The sequence below is a fragment of the Monodon monoceros genome, unplaced genomic scaffold (genome assembly GCF_005190385.1).
Source record: "Monodon monoceros isolate NGI ecotype Baffin Bay Population unplaced genomic scaffold, NGI_Narwhal_1 Super_Scaffold_6, whole genome shotgun sequence".
Taxonomy (NCBI): Eukaryota; Metazoa; Chordata; class Mammalia; order Artiodactyla; family Monodontidae; genus Monodon; species Monodon monoceros.
Window position 1 is genome coordinate 5,624,926 of NW_021703783.1, and position 18,163 is coordinate 5,643,088.

General features: G+C 52.5%; 1 protein-coding gene across 5 annotated transcripts in view; it reads right to left on the reverse strand.

Annotated features, from left to right (window-relative positions):
* The window catches only part of VWF (von Willebrand factor), a 155,074-nt gene that overhangs the window by 94,625 nt on the left and 42,286 nt on the right, over nt 1-18,163 (reverse strand). For all 5 annotated transcript variants that reach the window (XR_003791012.1, XM_029204364.1, XM_029204363.1 and 2 more), the window contains 4 exons: nt 4,963-5,179; nt 3,504-3,626; nt 2,510-2,621; nt 1,719-1,765 (listed from right to left, as the gene is read on the reverse strand). Coding sequence is in view for 4 of the 5 variants with exons in the window: in XM_029204364.1 (XP_029060197.1) it covers nt 1,719-1,765; nt 2,510-2,621; nt 3,504-3,626; nt 4,963-5,179 (499 nt within the window). In the remaining variant the exon portion in view is untranslated. The remainder of the gene's footprint in view (nt 1-1,718; nt 1,766-2,509; nt 2,622-3,503; nt 3,627-4,962; nt 5,180-18,163) is intronic.

The following is an 18,163-nucleotide window of genomic DNA, read 5'->3' on the forward strand; positions in this document are numbered from 1 at the left end:
TGGCTGGATTGATTGTTAGGTGGTTGGGTGGATGATTAAATGGTAGATGGGTGGATGGATGGATGGGTAGATGGTTGGACGGGTGATTGGATAGATGGATGGATGAATGGTTGGATGGATGGATGGAAGGAAGACCCTCCCTATAGAAAGTTGCTATTAAGAATTCCTAATCTAGTAGTCAATCTGACAAAACACAGTAAGCTAAATTCCTAATCCCACCCGCTGTACCTCACAGATCTTATCCAATAAATGCTTATTATTTAGATATTAAAAGCTTTCTCACAGGTCCATTACATCGAACTCACGGCTTTCAAATGACTCTTTAGATCTTTCACAGGGTATGATTATGTTAAATTGGAGCACTGATACCACTTGCAAGAGCATCTTTTGTTCTTTGTGCTTCCTTCAAGAATTGCACAGAAGATAAACGGCTGGTTGGCCATCCCTGGGCCAGACTAATTGACTAAGTCCTGGGGCCCACTTTCCATCTATTTTCCATCTAGTTCCAGAATTTTCCCAGTATAGTGGGCACTGGATAAGTCCTAAGTGACTCTAAAGCCACAGACCCCGAATATGATCCCAGGTATGTAAGCTCAACCCCCTGCCAGCCCACCAAAGCCAATGTGGTCTCTTGGGGCCAACAGGAGGGGAGCCTATCATTTGGCTATTTGCCTTGCAGTCTTTTATTGCATTCTACAAACATGGGGATCCCAAAGTAGTATCCAGCATTTGAATGAGGCTGAGACGGTCTTTAACTAAGCATGGGGCCTCTCCAGGGTTCATGAACGATGGCAAAGATCCTCCTGCAAAGGGATGGACCGAGCACTAGGAAGGAGAGTAAAGGGAAAGGCAAAATAGAAGTCAGGTGGTTGTGAGTTTGAATCTTGTCTCTGTCTCATAGCAGCTGTGTGACTTCGGGTGAGTTACTTAACCTCTCTGTTTCCTCCTTTGTAAAATGAGAATAAACTGCACCTTCTTCATAGGTTGTGGTGATGATGTAATACATGTAAAGTACTGAACACCATGCCTAACACATAGCAAACATCACATGATGTGATGGTCAAAAGGGGAGAAGCATCAGGAGAAGAGCCAGGGTCATCGGGAAGGTGAGGCAGAGGGAGCTTTGAATGGGTAAAATCTGCAGTAGATAGAATAGAGTTGGGGCTAAACAGAGGAGAAAGGAAAGGGCAGAAATTATAAGGAAACTTTTCCTAAATAGATTTTCCAGGGCAGGGACAGGGTAGGAGGGATCATTGAGTGACCTGGTTTTCCTAGCTCTTGGATCCTGCCAAGATCTTTGGATAAGGCATTCCAGAAAATTCCAGAAATTTCTCACTTCTAGCTTAAAGAATTACCAGGCCCTTCTTCCTCTTAATTTTCCAAGGAATTTGCTTCATCTTTGTTTAGTCACCTGTGACCTTGCAGTTTTCACAGCACGTTCAACCATAATCCTTTGAGCAAACAGGTGAAGGGAAAAGGACAATGAAAGAGTTCCCAGGTGCAGTCTCCCCTTTCGGTTGCCGGGGGACCTCCCCCTGCCGGCCCAGGAGGAGAGGGTTAGCACAACTGGTTCTGCACTGGAGCTGCGGTCGGGGGTTGCATCCAACCTGTGCAGAGACCGCCTTTCCCTGCCTGGCCAGGTGGTCCTCCCAAGTCTAGGAAGGGAGGCTGTACCTCTCCACTGGGAGGAGGGCAGAGGGGAGGGGAAGCTCACCTACCTGGACACTCCTCGTTGCTGCAGACCCACTGGCTGTTTCGGCAAATGCTGTTGGGGAGAGAAGCACGGGTTACAGGTGGATCTGCAAACGCAGGCATCCCTGAATGGATTTAGAGAGTGCACTGCCCATCCCACAGCCCCAGGGGAGAGGTCTGAGAGAAGAAAGGCGCTCACGCCTGAGGGGGCTTCATGAGGCTGAAGGTGTACAGGAAGGGGCTTTGGCCACAGAGGAATCATGGAGACAATGCCAAGGGGAAGAAACCCCAACAGACACATAGAAGAAGAGGGAAACCTAGGGGGTCTACCCAAGCACTAAGTCAAATTCCAAACACACACACACACATGCACATATGCGTACACACACACAGCTGGTAGAAGACCGGAGGAAGGCCTGGCTGCTGACAGGGGTAACACCCTGGTCCATGCTGGGCAGCCCTTGAGACTCCTGGAAGACTGCCCAGTAGGGAAAGGTAGCCAGCGAAGAGGTCTGGAGGCGTTCTCCTCCCCCCGTTTGCAGGGGACAGACAGACCCAGCCCAGGGAGCACCAGAGGGGCTTCTGGAGGAAACGGCTCAAGCAAAGCAGAGGCAACAGGGAGAGAGAGTCACTTATTAAAGCATGGCTGGGGGGAGAGCTAGAGATGGTGTCTGCAGGCGAAGGGGCCTTCACCACCACCCCCAGCCCAGGCCAGGGCCTGTTCTACTGCCGGTGCCCTCACTGCCCCTGCCGGCCCAGCTGCCCCTCCCCCAGACCCAGGCAGCTCTCGCAGACCACACTGCTCGGCCCCAATTACCAGGTGTTGCAGTCTCTTGAGAGAGAGGCGCCCGGAGGGTACCGCTTCCCAGAATGTACGCAGGAACACTCGGCACTTTCCACACAGCGGCCTCCGTCAAGGAGCTGTCCCTCTGGGTCAAGGGGAACAAGGCAAAAAGACTCGACCTTGGCATCATCATTACTCATCTCACAACCACAGAAGCCCCCGGGGTGATCATCAACTCAGGGCTTCTTGCAGGAAGCTCAAAGGACTCGTTCTGCGATGCTTATCTTTCACGGTTTGCAATGAGAGCGAGGAGGGCTATTTATCTCCACTCTAGTGACGAAGAAATGGGGGAAACAGGTTTGTTCAAAGCCCTTCCAGTAGGGAAGCCGGGAGTCTAGCCTGAAGGCTTCTTCCAGGAAGCTCAAAGAACTTGTGCTATGTTTATCTTTCACAGCAATGCAGTGGGAGAGAGGGGGAAAATTATTTATCTCCATCCTATCAGATGAAGAAAGGAGGCAAGGGTTTTGTTCAAGTTCCTCCAGTAGAGAAGTCGTGAGTCAAAACACACACTCTCAGTACTTAACCAGAACTTTCCACCAAAGCTCACAAGGTCTCTCCTGAGAAAGACTTCCTGATGCAAAGTTCTTTTTCAGCTGAGCTCACACAACAAGCCTAGGAAACAGTTGAGACTATCTTTCTCCCAGACAATTCCCTGACGCTTAACTGAGAAAACACTGCAGCTCAGATAGGGCCACGTGCTCCCCAAACAAAGTCACTCTTGGAGCCCAGACCATCCTTCTATTCCCCAGACACACGTGCTTTCACGGATACAGTGCAACAGGAAAACATAAATTAGAAATAAATACCAGCTCGATCCTCATCACTCCATACAAAGACTTTTAAAAACTAAATCAAAGGCCTCTGATGTCGGCAATGGGGAACAAGCACAGGTGTCCTTCATCCGGCTTCCCCAAGCCAAGGGCACCGGCGAGGTCTCAGATCTGTAAGTAAAGTGGGAAGTCATTACCAGGGCAGCTGCAGCCATCCACGCACTGCTGCTGACACACTTCACTGACGTGCAGGCTCCGGCAGTCTCTGGGGCAGGGGGACACGCATGCCTTGTACTCCATGCCCACGGGGCAGTCCGGTCCTGAAATGGAAAACTCAGGAGTCTGCCCGGAGCTGTTCCCTTCCAGGGCAGCATCTCACAAGCCACGTGGTGCTCAGAGCCCCTGTGCCCCCTTTGTCTGCCCCCCTCTGTCTTCAGGGACCATCTCCACCTCAGTGGCACCCCAGGGGCCAACGTCCCCGGCTGAAAATGCAAGGCCCCCAAGGCCAAGCAAGGGGTAAATGGTGTCCTCCATCCCATCCCTCCTCTGAGGGTTCCTCTTCCTCAAGAAATAGGGCCCAGTCAGATGCCCCACCCAGCACTGGGCACACAACCTCACGGCCACGACCCGCACAAGGCATGTTCATTTCTTTCTATGTCCACTGAGGCAGGATAGCCCTGGCAGCCACATCACCTAAGCCTCCATCCTCCCGCTGGACCCAGCACCTAATGGACAAGGACAGCCCTCCTTTCTCTCTTCTCTTCACCTGCTGCTGACTGACGCTCAGGCTGAAGGACCGGAAGGGCCAGAGCATCCCAACATCCCAAACCACTTCTCCTCCAAGATACCTCAGGCATCTCCCCATCCTTTCTTCAAAGACCTAAAAAAACAGCCACTCCCCCTTCCAGAGGAGAATGCTGCTGCTAATAACCACCCTTCTCACACCCCACAGCAAAGATGGACAGCTCTGATTTATAAGCTGAAAGACACAAACTGAAAGGCATGTGTGCAGTGTAAGTATTGGGGCTGCTCCCCTCCACAGTCTGTGCCCCCTGTGATCTGTGGGAAGTCGCGGCGGGGACAGGAGGCTGCCGGCAAGGTGACTGGAGAAGCTCGTACTTAATCAGGATAATTTGGGGGTGGCGACAATGACAATGACTAGGGACCCACGAGATTAGAGGGAGAGGGGGAGGGATGGTGACACCTGCTGGAAGAGAGAAGGGATTAAATGAAAGGGAGGAACTTGATAAAAGCCTGCCAGGATCCCAAGATCACCCCGGGGACACTTCGGCCACCGCCCTGCTCCCAGTCAGTTCAGACTTTAACTGCTGCGATTCCCCTCGGAGCCAGGAACGGTTTTTGAGTCCAGGGGATGGATTTGCTCACGGGCAAGCGAGGAAGACGGGGAGTGAGAACAGAGGCAGGAGAAGTGACGTGGGGGCTTTTAGGGGGACCTTTCAAGCCTCCTCGAAGCCATTAGGGAGGGGACTTGCTCTGTGACCAGGGGACAGAGCAGGAGCCAGGCGGGAACTGGTCCCCGGGATGTGGGTCTTGGCAGGCACTGGCTGGTTGGGGTGTGACAGCCGGAGAGCTTGTGGAGTGACACCCAGATGGACACAGCTCACCCCCCCCGGTGGGGGTCCCATGCTGACTCACGGCAGGAGCTGTGGTCCGTCCAGCCATACAGCAGCATCCCCTGCTGGGCGCAGGCCCGGGCGTACTCCAGGAGCACAGGGCAGGGGCACAGCAGCCCCTGGTCACACGTGCACAGCATCCTCTCACACAGGGCCACGAAAGGCTCGGGGTCCACCAGGGGGTGGCAGCGGGCGAACACCGAGGCACTCTTCAGAAGCTGGCACTGCTCCCACAGGCCCTGCAGGAGGGAGAGGCCACCTCAGCGAGGGCGCCACCCACGCAGTCTGGCATCCCCTGACCTTGGTGCTTGGAGACCCACCCTGCCCGGAAACCCAAGCATGCTCGCTCACACCTAGTAGGTGCTTGTCAACATCTGTCAAACGAAACAGTCCAGTCAGTGGAACACTGTCGGACCCCTGCTTGGTGGGGCAGCCCGAGACCAGGGCGACCTCCTAGACTGAACCCTGGAAATGCAGAGGCCAGGGCCCTGACCTCCACTGGAAGGCAGTGTCCTCTGAAGGGAAAGAGCAGAGGGACACTCATGAAAGGAGCTGAACCTGAAGTTCTCATGGAGGCCACGTGGCTCAGAGACCAGGAAGGCCAGTCAGCATCTACTCCGCACGCCCCGGTCCCCTCCCCTCCCTGACCTTGGTTCCTCCACCAGAGATGAGGAGGTGCCACAAGGAGTTTTATAAAGTGGAGCTTCCCGGGCCTCATCCACAGAGATTTAAACTCGGTGTGTCAGGGATGGAGTTGAGCAAACCTTCCCCAGAGGATTCCTGGGACAAGACTGGACCAGTTCCCATCAGCAAAAACACGCCAGGACTCTATGATGTGTGCCAGGGCGCTGCCAGGCAAGGACTCTTCCTGGGTTTTATCACTTGGTTGCCAACCTCGACCCCACGACACAGGCAGGTTTGAAATGGTTCTCACTGACGACTCCTGGACACACGTTAGCACAAAACCCTCCCCATACACCGTATTTGTGAGCATCTCTGCATTCTGTGTTTTGGTCACTCATTTATTTATTTATTTATTTATTTTTGGCTGTGTTGGGTCTTCGTAACTGTGCACAGGCTTTTGCTAGTTGCGGCAAGTGGGGGCTACTCTTCGTTGCGGTGCGTGGGTTTCTCATTGCGGTGGCTTCTCTTGTTGCAGAGCATGGGCTCTAGGTGCGTGGGCTTCAGTAGTTGCAGCACGTGGGCTTCAGTAGTTGCGGCATGCGGGCTCAGTAGTTGTGGCTCGTGGGCTCAGTAGTTGTGGCTTGCGGGCTCTAGAGCACAGGCTCAGTAGTTGTGGCACACGGGCTTAGTTGCTCCACGGCATGCGGGATCTTCCCGGACCAGGGCTCGAACCCATGTCCCCTGCATTGGCAGGCGGATTCTCAACCACTGCACCACCGGGGAAGCCCTGTGCTTTTAGTAATTTAAATGCACATCTTTTTCATTATGTAATATCTCTGAAATTGGGTGCATCTTACAATCGACATCACACTTTGTCTTAGATTTAACACAACACAGTATTGTTGCTATTAGTGATCCCCACTGGGTGCATAATTCCTTTCATGCATAGACATGCTCTCCAAATGAATGGAAGCCAGCTGTTTGTGAAAGGACTTCAGCTAAAATGAAAGGAGTACGAGAGCATCTGAAGGAAGGGCTGAACCCTGGAGGGTAAATCCGAGCAAATTGGCTTTCATAAAGGGGACAGTAAAAGAAGGAAAGAAGTGACCAGTTTTGAGAAGAGGGAAATCCAATCTGCTCAAACTGTACAAGGGATGGTCAGAGCAAAGCTGTGTAAATCAAGAGCCAGGAGGAGCCAGGCCCGTGGCCTCTGGAGGAATAGAAATCTGATCCAGTGCTCAACACTCAACACCCAGAAGACCCACCTGGGGAAGCACCAGGGCCATGCTGCGGTCCTAGGGAACCTGTGTCTTATCCCTGCCCAGCCTACACAGTCTGCCATCAGAACCAGGCCCCTGATCGCTGCAGGCCCTGGGGTGGACCCGGGGAGCTCCAGGGCCAGTTGGCCCAAGCAGCTGGGCATAGCTGTTTCCCTGTGCACCTCAGAAAAGCAGCAGCTGCGCGGACTGCTGAACTGCAAAGCTGCTGCAGCAGGCAGGTTTGTGGGCAGGACAACTGGCAGCTCTGCATGTCGGGAGCCATGGCTGAGAGCAGCTCTCCCTCCCTCCACGGCCCCACCCTTCTGAGCTACCTCCCTGCGTGGCTGAGAAAAAGCAGAGGCTAAAGCCCAGCTCTGCCACTGCCTAACGGCGGGGAGGGAGGCAAGCCTCGTCCCTCATTGGAGAAGGGCGTCCTGGAGTGAGACGGGAATACCAACTACAGACACTGTCTCACAGGTGGACACATGGAGCCTGGCGCCGAGCAAGCAGCCGATGAACAAAGACGGCTGCCGTGGGTCCCATGTCACAGAGGCCTCGGGTGATGACAAGCATCCTTCCATTTGCCACCTGAGCGCTTCACACGGGGGAAGCTGAGGTTTCTGAATACAATGCCAGGGAGGGTCCTGCCCGGGACCTGCTGGGACTTCACAGCCCCATGGCCCAGCTTCTGCCTCTTCCGTGTGCTGGCTGTGTGACCCTGGCTGTTTACTCAACCCCGCCTCCTCTGTGGATGGGACAATAATAACAGTGCCTATCTGAAAAGACTGAAATGAAGACCAAATGGAATAATGCACGTAAAAGGTTAGCCTAAGAAATGGTGAACCCGTATCGTCATCGGCATCGCCATCCTGGCCACCAAAGAGAGTCCTTCCACTGTCCTTCCTGCCATCAGGTTTAGCGTCAGAATGGTGAGCAGGTCACCAGCAGGACAGAAGGACATCTTTGTCCCTTTCCCCATTTCCATCTGCCTGGGTTGTACGGGGATGAATGGTTGCCACGGCAACACTATCAATTCACTAGTATTTGGGGGCTCCCTGGTGAACGGAGGGCTGCTCTTGTTGATCTTTTATCTGGGAGGGTCACACTCCTCCAGAACGACGTGGGGGCTCAGGGAGGAACCCACTCTTCTTTCTAATGGGCAGGTCTAAGAATCTCCATCCTCACTGGCAAGTGAGACTCAGGGAAGGAGGCTGAGGCCTGTGTCTGGTTCTTTCCATTGTGTCACACTGCCCGGCCCATCAGAAATGCCCCTCAGAAAGTGAGGTCACTGGACCCTCACAGGGCAGCAGAGGGCACCCCAGAAGGGCCAGGGGCGTGGCTCTTGCCCACCTCTTGCCCCCCATACAATTTGGAACCAGAAAAAGAGCTCCCAAAGGCAACGCCATGGGGTTTTTTTAGTGATTGCTGCCACCACCTGGGCTGTAGGACAGTGGCTTAGAGCCATCCCTGCACCACAGGACCAGCTCTCGCAGGCACAGGCACCAGGCACCTCGGTGGACACAGAACCAGGAGTCCAGGCACCCCCTCTCCCTTTGAGAGCCGGGGGGTGCAGAGTCCAGCATGGCCCGTCTCCAGCTGGTCCACCTTTGTCTTTTCCCTGCTCAAAGGAAAAGTGGGAACAGTACTCCAGCACATTTCCCAGGAGGTCCCTGGAGGTATTAAATGGTTTACAGAAAGCCTTAGCAAGAAGGCTGTTTTCTAGGAAAAGTCTGTCTTTCCATCCTTCCTCTGGTCAGCCCCGGCCTGAGCTTGGTCACTAGGGTGACCACAGTGTGAAGGTCAGGGAGGACCTCCAGAGGTCTACCAGCCCCTGCAGCCCATCCGGCCTCACCCCGCAGTGGCAGAGGGTGACACACCTAGCCTGCCATCTCTGCCTCCCAGAGATCTCTTCCCTGATCCACCACAGGCAGCCCTGCCAAACCAGGTCCCGAGACAGGACATCTCCATGGACCCAAGTCCAAGATGGAGCTATGATGTCCTTTCAGAGCCAGTGAAGAGACACGGACCAGCAAGCAGTGAACAAACCTCTGCTCAGCAAGCACCGGCCATGTGGTCAATAGAAAAGGTAAGTGTGACTAAGTCCCACCCCATCCTGAAGGGCAAAGTTCCAGCACGTGAGGGAGGCAGGGAGGCCTGGCCTTCCATGGTCTGAGCCCAGCCTCCCGCCCTGGCTCACCCCTCCCCCTCCCCATGTCCCACATTACTGATGGGTTCCTGAACACACTCCAATGTCTCATTCAATTTCTTGCACACCTACTATGTCCAGGCATTGTGCCAGGCAAGGCCCACAATAGAAAGCAAGCAGACTTGGTCCCGGAGTTAGATGCTCCCACGGGCCTCTGGGTGCATCTACTCTTGCCTGATTTCTGGGGCCATCTTACCCATTTCCCTGCAGGCTTTTCAAAGACAGGAGTGTATCCCCAGTATGTGTATCCCCAAGACGCACATACCAGGCAATAAGAAAGTGCTGGATCAACAGTCATGAACACAACAATGAGAAAGCCATACCCTCCTGTTCTCAGGGAGCTGATCTACTGCACCAGGTGTTTCCTGGGAAGGTTACATAACAGCCAGAAGACGCGGTCTCAATTTAAGGCTGTCTTCCCAGTGGTGCGGCCAATCGCAGCAGGAAGGAACCTGCAGCCGGGGTACCAGGGAAGGATGCACAGTCTGAACCAGGCTCTGCACGCTACACAGGATTTGGTTTCAGGGCAGAAGGGAGGCCACACCAGGCAAGGCTGATAGCCAGGTTCAGGCAGGTGGAGAAACAGAGTAATTACGGTTGAGCCAAACCCGGTGTTGCCAACAGACCCCCCGGGAAAGAAAGGCATGGCTGCCCCTGGGACACGGTTCTAATAGGTCAGTGGCCTCAGCTTCTCTTAGCAGCTAGTTCTGGCCCCTGTCACAGCCCCAACCTTACGGACTCTCCTTGAATCAGTTTCTATTTTCTCCTAAGCTCGTGCCTCCAGACCCTCTGTTTGTTATTCCCCGAGTAAAGCACTCGGAGGTGCCTTTCTCTGATTCATCCCAGGCCACTCCATCCACTGCAGGGTTTGGTGAGCAGGCCTGGGTTCCCATGCCTGGATCCCAAGCCATCCACGATGTAGGCTTGTCTCCTGCGCCCCGCCGTCTGTGGGAGTCGGGCACAGTCATGCACGGCAGTGTTGGGTGGGCCAGAGGGACACAGGCTGCTGGGTAGCTGGGCAGCTTCCTCTTGCTTCTCACCACCCACCCAGGGCCACTGACCTATAGAACCCCTGGCCGGACAGTCCTCCACAGAGTCTCCACCCATCTCCCGGCTTTAAGGACAGGCAGACCAAACCCCTCCTCCCCTCCATGGTGGTCTGCACTTTCCATCAGCCAAGAAAGAAACCTGTTTCAGAGACCACCACGTCATCCACTCCCACTCACGGGCCCTTCAGAGGCCCGAAGACCCCTTCAAAGAACACAAGCCTCAGAGAAAGGCTGCATACAGCCTTCCAGATTTGGGACATGAAGCAAGGAAAGAGTAAAGAATTCAGTAGGTCCTCAGTTCTCTAAGTGTGGTCCAGGGACCCCCTACAGACTCCCAAGATTCTTTCAGAAATCCACAAGGTCAAAACTATTTTCCTGACAACAGTAAGATGTTATCTGACCTTGATGCTCTCATTCTTTCTCAAATGCACAGTGGAATTTTCCAGAGGCTACATGATGTGTGGTATCACAACAGGCTGACTGCAGACAGGATGAGAGAATCCAGCTGATTTCTCTCAAGCCAGACAGTAATGGGATTTGCAAAACCGTGAAACGATGCCATTCTTCTCCCCAAACTATTTTTTTGGTTTTGAATTTATAGCTATTTTTATTCAAATGATGGTATTCATGTTAAGTATAATGTTTCTCATTTTTTAATGAATTAATATGTTTAAAATTTTCCATTTTAATATCTAATATGGCAAATATCAACAGATATAAGCCAGATAAACAGACTCTTTGAGGTCCTCAATCATTTTCAAGAGTGTCAAGGGCTCTCAGCCGATTTAGTTTGCCAGTGGCTGTACAGATGGGCCCCAGGCTGAGGCTCTGGAGTTCGTACCCTGTGGGCAGATCTCCAAGATAGCAGGAGGGAGGAGAAGCTAAGCCCTGCGCAGATAAGAGACCACATATTTCTCATTCTCGAGGTCAAGGAGACCTTCCAGACTATGCATGTGCAGAAAGGCTCCTGGCGGTCAAAAAGGAAGGAGGTGCCACCCTGTAGTAAGTGATGTCAACCTACCCATAAGCCTCTTCACTAGAATCCATCCTGGCTAAGAGATGCGTGCGCACACAGGGGAGGACCCTAAGATAAACCAAATACGCACTCAGAAAACCAGGCAAAGCAAGATGATTGGCCAAAGGAAACCCTGAAGAAATGTCCCATAAAAGTGGTTCAGGGCTTCCCTGGTGGCGCAGTGGTTAAGAATCCGCCTGCCAATGCAGGAGACACAGGTTCGATCCCTGATCCGGGAAGATCCCACATGCCGTGGAGCAACTAAGTCCGTGGGCCACAACTACTAGAGCCCACGCACCTAGAGCCCATGCTCCGCAACAAGAGAAGCCACCGCAGTGAGAAGCCCGCGCACCACAACGAAGAGTAGCCCCCGCTCTCTGCAACTAGAGAAAGACTGCAAGCAGCAACGAAGACCCAACGCAGCCATAAATAAATAAATTATTTAAAAAAAAAAAAAAGTGATTCAAACTGCCACAAAGGCAAGACTCTCTCTCTGAGCCCGCCCGTGTGTCTATCCACACGTACACTTTTTCCTCCTAATAAACACTTCACTTGTTTCACTGCTTTCCATCTCTATGTGGAAATTCATTTCTACACAGCTGACAGGCCAGGGCCTTGTCACTGGCCACTGGTCCCTGGTGGTCTAGTGTCTAGGTTTCGGTGCTCTCACTGCCACGGCCTGACTTCAGTCTCAGGCCGGGAACTGAAACCCTGCTTCAAGCCACTGCAGGCCAAGGCCACCTGAGATCACTGCCACCCAACCACAGTTTACCTGGTTTTCCACGTTCCCGATGCCCCCACCCTCCCCACCTTGTTTCCTATCAATCAGATGAGAAGACCGTGTAGTACAGTGGATAGAGTACAGGCTTTAGAAGCACCAACCACATCACTAACAAAACGTGTGACTTCAGGAAAATCATCTCCCCTCTCTGCACCTTGATTTCCTCACCCTTAAAAGAGTGAGATTATGGAAGACATCGAAAGTTGCCCAGGATCTATTCCTCCCTTCTCTCTTAGTCAGAAAACCCTCGGTTGTCAATCTTGCCCTGGGCACATAGCCCCTGGGAATAAAGATCCCATTTCTCAGCCTCCCTTGCATCTGGGAGTGGCCATAAGACTAAGCTTTGTCCCACCCCCACCCCCACCCCCACCCCCACCCCCGGGACATAAGCAGGAGTGTCATGTGCAACTCCCTGGAAGCAGCCTCCAAAGGAGAGTGTGCTTCTTTCAAGGCGTCTCTTCCTACACTGGGACGTCGTCATGATGCTGACACATAAGCTGAACTCCTTGACAAGGAGAGAGAAATACACGTCTATACTGTGTAAGCTGTTTCTACTTTAGGTGTCCTGGCACAGGAGAATCTAGTCCTAACTAACACAGACAGCAATTCCTGCCTTAGACCTGGCTGCAAAATAAAACTAAATGACATTACAGAGGGAGGGCAGTCGAGTGCCTGTGACAATTATCATTGGCCTATTGTCAATACTAGCTGAACAGCTCGAAAATGGCTTCCCCTCAGCCCCCTGGTAAACCATTCTGGCAGGGAGAACAGAGAGGGTCAGCTAATTCACTTCCAGCATCTCCCCAGCTCCGATGCCCAGCATCAGCTACTTCTCTCTTCCTGCTCCTCTCGTCTGGGGTGCCAGGGGCTGGCGAGAGAGCGCCAGCCCAGCTCCATGAAGCCATGACCTCACCCTGCCTGGGGGGCTGTGCAGACCCAACTGGAGCCCAACTTAATCACATTTTCAGTTCATTAGAGAAGACCAGGCCTCCTCCCTGGAGATGCCAAGCCGATTCAAGGGAGAGGGAGAGAAAAGCAGCACATCTCCCCAAGGGCAGATGGGAGGGGAATGGGGGCTCGAGGAGAGGAAACAGCAGCAAGAGATCTGGAGCTTAGCTATTGTGTTGGTTCCCAAACAGCTGAGGAAGGAGAAGGGAGGGGGGCATTCCTAGGTCTGAAGTGAACAAAGAAAGGGGAGGCTAATATATAAAGTGCAAGATTGTTCAGCCAGGCCCTGGGGTGGGTGTCCCACGGCTGTCCCTGGAGGAGGTCCAGAGGCGCCTGGGCCTAAACCGGTCCAAAGCTGTGGGCTCAGGAATTCACCCCTGTGGCAGGGCACAGTTTCTCATTGGTCAGCCTGTAAGGATGGATGGGGGAAGGTTGCTGATTCTAATTATACTTCTGCCTGGCCTGGGATTCCCACCCACATTCCAAGATCTGGCTCGAAAAGACCCCATGATTTCCACTAACTGGAGGGTTTTGTGGAGCTGAACATTCCTCTCTCTGAGATACTTGGTGTTCAGCCCTCTTGAGAAGTAGGGTAACTGGATATGTCACCGAAGTCCCCAGTGCCAAGGGAGATGGCCACAGAGTCCTCCAAAGGACCCTTCTCCCCCTCCACCCTGTTCTCCTGGGCAGCATCTGAGTAGGGATCAGGGCAGGACCAGCTGGCTGGGAGGACAAGGGCCGAGTTCCCGCCCCCGGTTCCCACTTTGGGGTTTGTCCAAGCTCTGGGGCTGGAACAGCTCCACCCATCCTACTCCGGGTCAGGAAGGATAACCAGCTGTGTGATAAGAGCTGCTGCACCACTTCACCCTTTACTAACCCAAAATGGCATTCGTGTTGTTCTCTGTCATGTGTTGTTTGTGTCAATATCTCCTGTGTGTCTTGTCTCTGAGTGAGACTGCAAATCTGACTTGCACAGAGTTAAGATACAGAACATCTCAATAAGTACGTGCTGAGATTCCTGGCCTCGCCGCGGGGGAGGAGGAGGGAAAGAAAAGCCACTTAGGAAACGTTTCATGCAAGGATTTTGAGGCTGATGGGTTAGGGATGCATTTGCATCTGTTTAATCTGAGGGAAATGCTGAAACCCTGTGGCAGCCCCTGATCTCTGCCATGAGGCTAGACCCCCAAAGGCAGAGTGGCCAAGGTCACTGTCCCACCACAAGCCCAGGGGCTCACTGCCCCTTCTGCCGCCCTGCACTCAGGTGGGTGAGGGAATTTGCTGGAAAGGAAAAGGGTGCTTGTTCCATCAGTGTTGGGCAGAGCTCTACTTGTCTTCAGAGGGGACACTGAACTGCAGAGCAGGGACGCAGCTACGTGAGGACACAGCAAAGCAAGCCAAACCAGGGCCCGCGCCCCGGACTCGCGGGTTTCGGCAAAGTACCCAAAATAAACCCTCATTCTTTAGCCTACGGAGGACTTGAGAGAGGAGCTCTCACTCTGAAAAAAGGGGAATGTGTGTGTGTGTGTGTGCATCTCTGTGTGTGTGCATATGTGTGCATACATGTATATGTGTATGTGTATGTGCGTGTGTGTATGCGTGTGTACGTGTGTATGTATGTATGTGTATTGCGTGTGTATATGTGTATGCGTGTGTGTGTGCATGCCTGTGTATGTGTATATGTGTATGTGTGTGTGTGTACCTGTGTGTGTGTACTTGTGTTCAAACCCCAACTCGGATGTAAGCATCACTAGGACACAGTGGGTGGGCACCATCTGCAAACCACCTCAGGTTACCTGACAGCTAACTCCTCTGGGGCTCCTGGGTTACAAGGATCTCTTCTTGAGATTTACTGACCTTCCCTGGACCAGACTCTCACACAACTGGTCTCTCTATGAATCACAGCTATCCTACCAAGCAAACGAACGTAACAAAGTTCTTCCCAGTCTCCAAGAAAAGTCTATTCCAGGCCAATTAAGTGAAAGCAGGAGGCCAGGAGTGGATGTGGTCAGTAAGCCCCCAGCTCTGCCAGGGCACTTAGCCCCTCTCCTACCAAATCACCTCCCTCCAGGCCTGTGAGCCTCCTTCCAGGGCGACTGTGGGCAGAAACAGGAGAAAGGGCTGGGTACGAACTTTGCAAAAAAAAGGCGTGGGCAATATTTCACGAGGATGTGAAGAGTGAATTGCGTTGTCCCCAACAGAATGGGTATTTCGTGTGCCTCTCTGTGCCGTGGAGGGGACATGTTACCGTCATTCAAAGTAAACATGAGTATTTACAAATGTTAGCTCCAGCGGGAACAGGTGACTTCCTGGGGGGAAGAGGAATTACAGGTGAACAGCAGGCTTTCAGAGGAGGAGAAGAGGGGGAGAAAATGTGCAGACATGAACAGCAACAGAACAAGAGGAAGGACTGTGTTCCCCAAATAAACGTCAAATTCAGAGCCAGTGGAAAACAGCCAACCTGGGACTGTTAGGTGACTGATGGGAGTACCACTGGACGCGAAGTCCTGAACAGGACCTAGAAAAACCAGACTGCAAGCATCTGGCTTCTCCAGTATTCAAGGGCACCGAGGGAGGTCTTCATCTTCAACTGGGGGTAAAAGAAAGGGGTGACTTCTCCTCAGGGAGCCAAGAAGGGCTGCATAGGGTTGAGCTCTGCACAACAGCTGGCAAGAGCCCAGCAAGGATGTCTCAGAGACTTGAGTCTTAAAGTCCAGGTTACAGTACCACCTGCCTATCTGAATATACATGGGCAGGGGACTGGACTAGATAGCTTCTGGAATCTCATACCACTCTGAGTTATTATGAGTCTGAGATTCCTAACATTGATGAAAAGAAAGACTAGTCGTCTTGAGAACCAATTCTGAGGAGGGATATGGAGAGGACTCAGTGGGCCAGGGGCAGGAGAGTATAAGCAGCTTTTTGCAGGACGAGGTCTCTGCAGGAGGCCCCTTTTGTACTGTCCCATTAGCAAAGCTACATTTTCACTAACCTCCAACCCAAGCACACCTTTCAAATCTTTTGATCACACAATTCTTTACTTAATCTGTTTGTTCTTTCCTTAGATCAAAGAAATAGACACAAAGAATAAGTGATTAACAGGGGACCAGATCTTTTCCCCAGTTTCCCCTTCAGTAATCTCACAAACTGTGTGAACAATATAACATCTCAAAGAAAGATGACAAAGAGTCGACAAGCCTGCACGCAGTGGCTGGCGATGAACCTGACCCTCTATCTCAATGATTCACTGAAATTACTTCCCCTTTTTCCCTTTAAAAACTTTCATGGCCAAGCAAAACCTTTGGTGTCGATTCTGGGACACGAGTCCGCCTTCTCCCCAGATTGCCGGCTTTCGGATTAGAGCAACATTTCTGTTTCTACCAGCACTTGCCTCCTGAGTATTGACTTTCAAGCAGCGAGCAGCCAGCAGCCAGACCTGAGTTTGGTAACAGAGGTGGCCTCATGTTCAGATGTGAGCAGCAGAAGCAGGAGACGGCCCTCCACTCTGGAGGAGCTTATCCTAAGGAGGAGCAGGGTTGCAGCGACGACACCTCCCAGTGGAAGCGAGGCAAAGTTCATGGCCATCAAGTATAGCTCTGCAAGTCACTCAGTGCAGTGGCAACACACCCAAGGCTACAGTTCCCATGATAGACAGCATACGTGTGTACTACATTCTAGGTACATTTATAACGTTTACTGTGGCAATTTCCCAGCAGGTGATGGTAAAGTGTCTTGAGAAAGGGGTGCCTTTTTTCTAATTAGAAAGACCATTGCATGGACCAGCTGCAGCCTAAATCCAGCCTCCTGGAGCCGTGGGCTCCACGTTGCAGACAGGACTACAGGACATAAACAGGATCCCTGTGTAAGGTTCAGCCCTTGCTGACATTCCCTAGAATTAAAAATGTTTTTTTAAAAGTGACCTAAGGATCTTTCTCAAACATTCATTGTGTAGTAGAGTTACCTGCAAATTAACGCCGATTATTTGAGCATCTATAGCTGGGCGCTTTTTGTTACTAGGTCTGCACCCTGAGCCCCAGACTCCAGCAGTCCTGCCCTCTGAAAAGCTAGAAAAAAAAAAAACCCGAAAATCTGTGTGCCATTAAACAAGCCATTATTCATCCCAGCAGAGAGGCTCCGGGTTTTGTTGGCATAACAAGGAAACATTCATCCCCCGGGTATAAGTAATATGACCTGGCTCTCAGAATGAGCTGACTCCTTGCTGCCACCTTAGAAAGACAGAAAGTTCCAGAGAAGTGGGTGAATAGATTCTGGCGGCTCAAGGAAAGCTTTCCAGCCAGTGCCGTCTCCCCTATGGAACACTTTGCCACTGAATACGGCTCTTGGAGCCACAATGGCAAAGCCTTGTCAATGATGCCCATTTACCAGCCCCGACTTCTGAACCCACGGACCCAGCGGGACTAAGCAGACTGTGGACAGTTCCAGAGACCGCATCAATCACCTCCCAGGAGATGTCTTTGTGCGTCTCAGCAAAGGGGGGCGCCCCGCTCGTGGGCAAACACAGCCTGATTGGCTGAGACAAAGCCCAGCCCCTCTTCTCGGGTAAACAACCTGAAACAGGAGTTCGGACCTGGAAGGAGCTTGTGCCTTGGGAGGTCTGAGTGTCTGGGGGGCCTCGGCCCAGCACTGAAAACTTGGTAACCAATTTCTTAAGCTGCTCCCAGGACACTGGTTAGTAAGAACTTCAAGGCACCCAGGAGACAAATTGAGTAGCAAGTGTGCAGCTGGAGCCTCCAAAGGCACCTGGGAGACAAATGAGGCCTCTCTGGATTCTCTCCCAGCACCTCCCCAATGCCCCACCCCCCAGGCCCTCCCCCTCTGTATCCGGGAGACAAAGTGCCCAGCTCCCTCCTCTACTCCGCCTCTGTATCAGGTTCCCCGTTTGAAGATCCTGTCTTCACCTCCCACTTCTTCGGGGTAAATGAGAGCATTCCTTGTACCCCGAGGGTGGGAACACTTGTCTTGCACTTACTCCGCGATGCCTGTGTTTGCAAAATAAAGTGAGACAAGCCTACGCCCTCGGTATCAGAGGCACCTACCTGCCCCCACCCCAGCTCACCAACTAACTTCCCGTCCCCTCCCCTCCACCAACCCCGCAATCCTACCCCTGCCTAGAGAACACTGAAAAGGGTGGGAGACAGCGAACCACAGCCACCTATGGAAGTGTACGTTTGGAAATAAAAGAAAGAGAGGATAAAATCCCTCCGCCTCCCCTCCCTGATGCACTGGGCTCCTGGAGTGCCCTCAATCCCAAATGGCCCTGGGTTACAAGAAGCCCCAGAAGAAAAGTTGACTCCTGCACTTCCCCACCCCTCCGTGTCCATGT